The sequence below is a fragment of the Lolium perenne genome, chromosome 4 (genome assembly GCF_019359855.2).
Source record: "Lolium perenne isolate Kyuss_39 chromosome 4, Kyuss_2.0, whole genome shotgun sequence".
Lineage (NCBI taxonomy): Eukaryota > Viridiplantae > Streptophyta > Magnoliopsida > Poales > Poaceae > Lolium > Lolium perenne.
The window spans coordinates 315,658,945-315,665,657 of NC_067247.2; the positions used below are offsets into that span (position 1 = coordinate 315,658,945).

Sequence of the window (6,713 nt, forward strand, 5' to 3'; positions counted from 1 at the left end):
GGCAATGAAAGCGTAAATCACCATCAGCCGTCATTAATGGTTGACGAATTGAGAGGGTATACTTGAGCTACTAAGAGGTTAAGACATAAACATGGACCTAATGACAAATTACGAGAGCACAACCAAGTACAATTGCAGCAGAAGTATTTTCTGGCACGCCAGCCAGAACTTGAAACCCTGGTAGCTAAACGAGGAATAAAAATATTCCTGTAAATACTAAGAACAGGATGATAAACGATGGACATGTCTTCACGTATCCCAACATCATCCCTCGGCTTTTCTTGTGAGCTCCAGGACTGATAGTCGATTTTGCGGGTGCCATCTTTATCCTATTCTGCACTTCAACCAAGAGATGCGGAAAGCTCTGCATCAAGCAGATATACTCACCTGATGTTCCAACTATCTTGAAATTGTCAGCATCGGCAAGAAAATCGAGGCACCTAGCTTTGAGTTTGGAGCAGACGTGGTCTTCTGCCAGCTCCAACATTGAAACCACGCTATCTACCGTGATACCATTCACACTTAGCTTGTCCTCACAATACTTCTTTAACCTCTCTATCCCGTACCTATCAGCAGCTATAAGTAGATGCTGGTATTCTGCCACAGTGAATGAAGCATCTGTCTTGCCAGCATCGGGCAATGAACCATGGTACATGTAATGGAGCATAGTTATGAAGGTTGATGCCTCCATGTCTTTAATGGGTATAGAAGTCATCTTGCTTTCAGCCATCGGGCCATAGAGCTCGGCTCTAAAGACGGGCGATCGGGCAGCGAGCACCAAGCGATGTGCACTGAAGCTCTCCCCTCTGACGTCGAAGCAGACATCAGTCAATTCTTGTTTACCCGACATAATGGCCAGGTCATGACCCAAATCAGGGAGCTCATTATTCTTAATTGATGAATCTGGAGGTGCACAGGGAGGGATCAAGCCAGATACTGAACGGCAGCCGATGTCCACGGAGCACAGCGCCACGAAGTAGTTGTCCACCACACAGTTGGCCTTGACATGGTCTCTCCTTGCGGACAACACGAACCCACCGTTTGCGATGTTGGAGGATTTCCCTATCCCGATGGAAGGCGCCGGTGTGCCGGTCTTGTCGAGCAAAACCATGTGTGCGGACACCTTGGCAGCGGCGCAATTCCAGACACAGAGAGCGAGCGCGACAATGCCCGTGCGTGTAGGCCAGTAAAACGCATGGCATCTGCATCCAGCAATGACCGTGCTCGCGCTTAGATACCGGGAAGTGTCATCCTTGGGCGGCGAGAGCCTTACCCGGAGACGGAAGATGTTATTGTCTCCTGTAGGGACGATGTGGCAATCGGATGACTCGCCACCAGCCATGGTTGGACCTTGATCGATTCAACTTTGGCAAGTGGCAGAGATATGCAATCAGCGAGGGAGCAGCGGCGCGCGAGCGAATGTGTCGTCTGTCCTTTCTTGTCGGAACCTAGGGATATTGCAGGGAGTTCGGCGGCGGAACGGAGGCGGCGGCCGGATGGAGGTGGAAGAGGCGGCGTGGGACGAGGACTGGGGTGAAAAGTCGGGACCAGTCAGAGTGCGGGTTTTCCTACCCGCGTGGTTTGACCCGCGGGAGTGTTTTGGGCCGCGGCCCATTAACCTGCTGGGACTGGGAGGCTGTAAGTCACGGTTTTTCGGTTTTCGTTTTTTTTTCTGGTTTTCTTGGGTTTCGGTTTTCTTTCGGTTTTTCTTCGTTTTTGTCCATCTTTTCTTTTTTCTGTTTTTTCTTTTTAAACAAATTTTAATGTGGAGCAAAATTTAAAGTTAAGCAAATTTCAAATTTGAACAAATTTTTGAAGTAAGCAAAGTTTTAATCTAAGCAACTTTCACATCTGAGCAAATTTTGAATCTGAGCAATTTTTAAATCTAAGCAATTTTTGAATCTAGGAAAATTTGAATCTAAGCAAATTTTCTAATCTGAAAAATTCTGAAATAACCGACTAATGGGCCAGGCCCATTAACGGGTTCCCCTTAGAGATGGTTATAAACCATCGCTAAGGGGTGATGGTTAGGCGTTCCCCCAAAGTGCGGCTAGGGCTGGCGTTTCCTATATGACGACCAGGCCGGCACCTGCACCGCGCCGCACACCTTCGCGCGCGGTGTGGGCCGGCCCAGTTAGACGATTTTCCCTGTTTTTTCTCTTTTTTTTCCTTTTCTGTTTTTGTTCTCTCATTTTAATTTTCTTTTAATTTCGAAAATTTTGAAATTTTAAAAAATTCAAGTTTGAGAATATTTGAACGAAGTTCGAAATTTGAACAAATTTTGAATCTAGAACGAATTTTGAAATTTGATCAAATTTTAAATTTCGAACGGTTTTTACATTTGATTTTTTTTTGAAATTGGAACAATCTTGAACAAATTTCCAAATTTTGGACGAATTTTGAAATATGAACAAATTTAAATTTTGAACTTTTTTTCAAATTTGAACAAATTTCAAATTTTGAACAATTTTAATATTTTGGACGATTTCTAGATTTTGAACGAATTTAAAATCGATTTTAAAAAAAATCTGTAGACAAATTTTTTTGAACAAATTTTGAAAACATAAAAAGCATGTAAAATGTTAGTTTTTAAAAACAAAACTATAAACAGAAAAAGAAAAGAATTAAGAAAACAAAAAAGAAAAAGAGATTACATGATGGGTCGCGGCCAAGTTAAAGCCCGGTCGGAGGGGTGTGCGCCACCCCGTACCTGCCGTCCCTTTCGGCATATAGAAGCTCCCGCTAGGGCTGGGATTCGGGTCCAGAGGTCTAGGCTGGAAGTCATTTGCAAGCGGGCCGTAAAAACAGGCCTTGCCACTTGCCGCACGTTTTGTAGCGTGCAATTTGATAAATTATTTAAAAAGTCATCATTCAAATAAAATATCAGAGGTGTCGCGACCCCCTCCCTAGGGTTAGGCTCCCGTGCCGCCACCCCCAGGCCCTTTCCCTCCTCCCTCCCCCTCACCGCCGCCGGAGGACCCACCGGGCGAAGCCTTGGTGGCGACGGTGGCGGCGGGGGCCTCTCCCCCGGGCGGCGGCTCCCCTTCCTCGCGGCGGTGGCGGCGTTCTTCGGTGGGGATTCGGCGGCGGCGTGGTGGCGTGGCCCTCCCAGGCGAGTTCGGCGCATCGGTGGTGACGAGGGGATCAGCCCCCTCTGGCGGGACGACCCTGCAGCGGCGCCGGCAGCCTCGGGTCCGTTGGTGGCCATGGCCATGGGCGGGGCTGCGGGGCTGAGGCGGTTGCTGCAGCGGCGTGGCGGCGCTAGCTGCTGCTGCCGGGCGCCATGGTGGTGTCGCGGTTGCAGGCTAGTTGGCCGAGGCCCCGGCGTCGGATGCGGGATTGGGTCCCCGATTTGGCCGGCGGCTGTTGCCGGTGGTGGGCACAACCCTTGCCACCGTCGATGTTCCTCTTCTCCGGGTGGTGGTGGCTAAAGCCGGCGGCTTTCATCCTCATCCCCTATCTGCTCCATCTACATCGGGGTTGCGGTGTATGGCCGGGCGAAAGTCCTGCTCGGCGGTGGCCGATGCTGATCACGGCGACGCCTGCGGGCGCCATTACCTTGCTGAAGGCGTGGTCGTGGCCTTCACCGTGCCTTCCTTTACCTCTGATGCCAGGGGAAACCATAGGTCCGGTTCACCGGACCAGGCGGCGGCGGCGCCAAGGTGTCGTTATCTTCTTGAAGACGTCGTCCAGGCCATCGAGGAGGGACCGATGCGGCTTTCGGAGTTTGGGGTTGGTGATGTGCTGCAGGTGGTGGCCGCGGCCCAAGGCTTGCGCTTCCGGGGCGCAATGTACGACATGGTAGATGCTCCGTTCGATGTCTTCCCCAAGTCCGTCAAGACCCTGCCTTCTTCTCGCCGACTCCTCTAGGCGCATGAGGGGAGGTACGTTGGTCTGGGTTGCCTTGGAGCCGATATCGAGTCGGTGTTGTCTTGCTTGGTTCGTGACGCGGCCTGAAGCCTTGTGCTCCTCTTCTCGCCATTCGTGGCAGAATGTTGGGCAAGAAGAGTCGTTTATCATCCGGTGTGTTCAGGGTGTGTTGTTTGTCGCTTGGCGTTGTATCGTGGTGTAGCGTTGTATCGTGGAGTGGAGTTGTAGCCTTCTTGGCTTTGTACCGGCCGTCTTGGCCTTTCTTCTATGCGATTGATACACCTTCCAGGGTGTATTCTCGAAAAAAAATCAGAGTAAAGTAAGATTAAGTAGAAACAAGCTGGATTGTCAAAAAAAAAGTAGACACTAGCTGGGATGTGATTGCATATACCAATAACCTGACAACAAATTAGAGAAAAAGTATCAAATTTATTCACTTAGAAAAACATGGACTGATATTAGGGAGTGCCGGAGTGGTGACCGCGAATGTCATCTCCTGTATAGTTATACTAGCATAAAATGGCGCGGCGGCACGCCGCGCCGACTATCTAATACGATGGTGGTGGTAATAATTTAAGATCAGACTTGGATTGATAAATATAGTGTGCATTGCATAAAAGGCTGATCCTAAGACAGAGTAAATAACCATGCGTAAAAAATGCACAAAAATTAAGTCTGATAACAATAACTGGTACTGCATATTGATCATCATACTACAATGGGTGATCAATTGGTAGTTCCACATGGCAATACAGAACAACCATTATTACATATACAGAACTTGTGCAGTAGCATGGATTGTTATACTGATAAACAAAAGACGATTTCACTCTGATGCCTAGGCACGGTTTTAGCTCTAGGTTGAGAATTCTGAGTGCACAAGGGTGAACTAAATAGAACGCCTTGTTGTTATTCTCCTTGTATATTATCCCTGGTAGGATGTTAGAAGCTAAAAAAAAGTGAGCAATAACATTTACAAATTTTTTTCTCATGTGCTTCTAAAGAGGATGATAATAATATGCAATAGGCGCCCAATGTGTGATCAAATGGCCGATTAGCACAACAATACAGTTTTACTGCTACTCAGAGGATTATTACAAAGAACACACACCATAACATGGATTACTACGGTAATAAACAAAAGCATACCCTAACTTGTGCACGCCTTGAGACGATACTACCTCCGTTTAGATATGCGGAGTAAAATGTATCTTTACAAACGCCTTAGTATAGGCTATCTGTTGCATCATACTTTAGAGCCAACTATCAAATAAAATGACAGGTTACCGTTGCTACCATCACAACAACTTAATTGCAAGGCATTATTATACAGCTGGGAGATGAACCGAACTGTCCGAGATTGCCTACACAGAATAGATGCTGGAGAGTGCATGTGTAAGGAACGACACCAGTTAAGTTAGTACATGATATAATCACTTCTCTTGGGCCTTGGTAATCTTCAGAAGAAAGGACATGCAAGAGAAATCAGGTTTTTAGTTGGAGAGAGTAGCATCATGCATTTAGTGTATTGACTTACTAAAGTCTTTTCTAAACTTCTCCTTAATCAATGGAAAATGGCAAATCTTTTGCCTTGTTTCAAAAAAAAAACTTACTAAAGTCTGCAAAGTATGACTTGTACTGACCTATGCAATTTTTCATTGTTAATTATCACGAAGTTGCACATTTGTTTTCTGTACCAGCTTATTTCATAAAGAAATTGTGAAGTACCAACAAATTAAGAAAGCAGATCACACGGCCAAATAGAGTCCTGCCATTTTACGCTTCACGAAAAATACCAGCCACCTAAAAAAGGATATACAAAGTTAGTTTAGTATAGAACTCTATTTTGATGCAAGTTTGAGGTGTATTATTCGGCATTGAGGTGTATTATACATCATTGAAGTGTGTTCAAACCCTATGACGTATGAAAATTGGCTTTATAACAAACTTATATCACCTTAGAAGATATTGTTTCTCTAGAAGAGAATAACACAATTGTTTGCCTAGAATAAATATGGGTAATCCACTAATAGTTAATAAATCTAGGTTCATTTTTTCACTTTTAGTCATATGAACTGACTTTAAGAGCAACCAAACAAAACCATAAGCTGGAAAGGAAGTTCACAGATTAATTTGTGATTTTCACCACCCAGAAGTTTATATTACAGAATTTTGGGAGAAACTCAAGCTTACATATCCCACAGGGGTATTGGTGAGTACTCACCTTACACCTACTAAAGCATTAAGAAGAAAATATAGACAACACATAGAGATATATATCCAGCTTTGCAACGAAAAATGGAACATGCTCCAACAGTTTCCATGAGACATCAAGAAGCCAAAATGTGACCAAAGGAAAGCACGCCATGGCGTAAATTAATACCGAAAACCATTTTCTCAGTACCATAATTTCTAAGAGCATTTGTTAATGAGAATGGGCAAACGTGGCCACACTTTTCAGCACCTAAGAATTTTTTAGAACTAATAGTAATAGGAAGTGCATTGCCTTGTCAAATAAACAATATTTCAGAAAATAGGCGTAGAAATGAACATAGTAACTACCTCTGTATCAGTCCTTTTTTTGCAGATCAATATTGTATTCTAATCATATTGTTGATGTGACTGTCATCTGTCATAGAGCTTTATTCAATTTTAGCATGTGCGTCATCTAGGCAAAGAAGAAAGCAGATGCGTGCAGATTAACACTGAAGGATCCTAAAGAAAAACATGACCTTGTGCAACAACCTCAAACGTGGCAAACCAAAACAAGGTACATATGCATGCTTTACTTGTTATCGAGCAAGAATCCCACGGCTGGACGACGCTCACGTTTGGCCCATCGA

At 45.1% G+C, this 6,713-nt stretch overlaps 1 protein-coding gene across 1 annotated transcript; it reads right to left on the reverse strand.

Annotated features, from left to right (window-relative positions):
• Positions 1–1,342, reverse strand: LOC127349042 (BTB/POZ and MATH domain-containing protein 1-like). Its single transcript, XM_051374853.2, has one exon. It carries the CDS (start codon positions 1,340–1,342, stop codon positions 185–187), a length of 1,158 nt encoding a protein of 385 aa, XP_051230813.1. The 3' UTR covers positions 1–184.
• Between the last annotated feature and the right edge of the window lie 5,371 nt (positions 1,343–6,713).

Excerpts from the sequence above, each read along its gene's own strand:
- LOC127349042 (XM_051374853.2), bottom strand. The coding sequence starts at position 1,342 with ATGGCTGGTGGCGAGTCATCCGATTGCCACATCGTCCCTACAGGAGAC.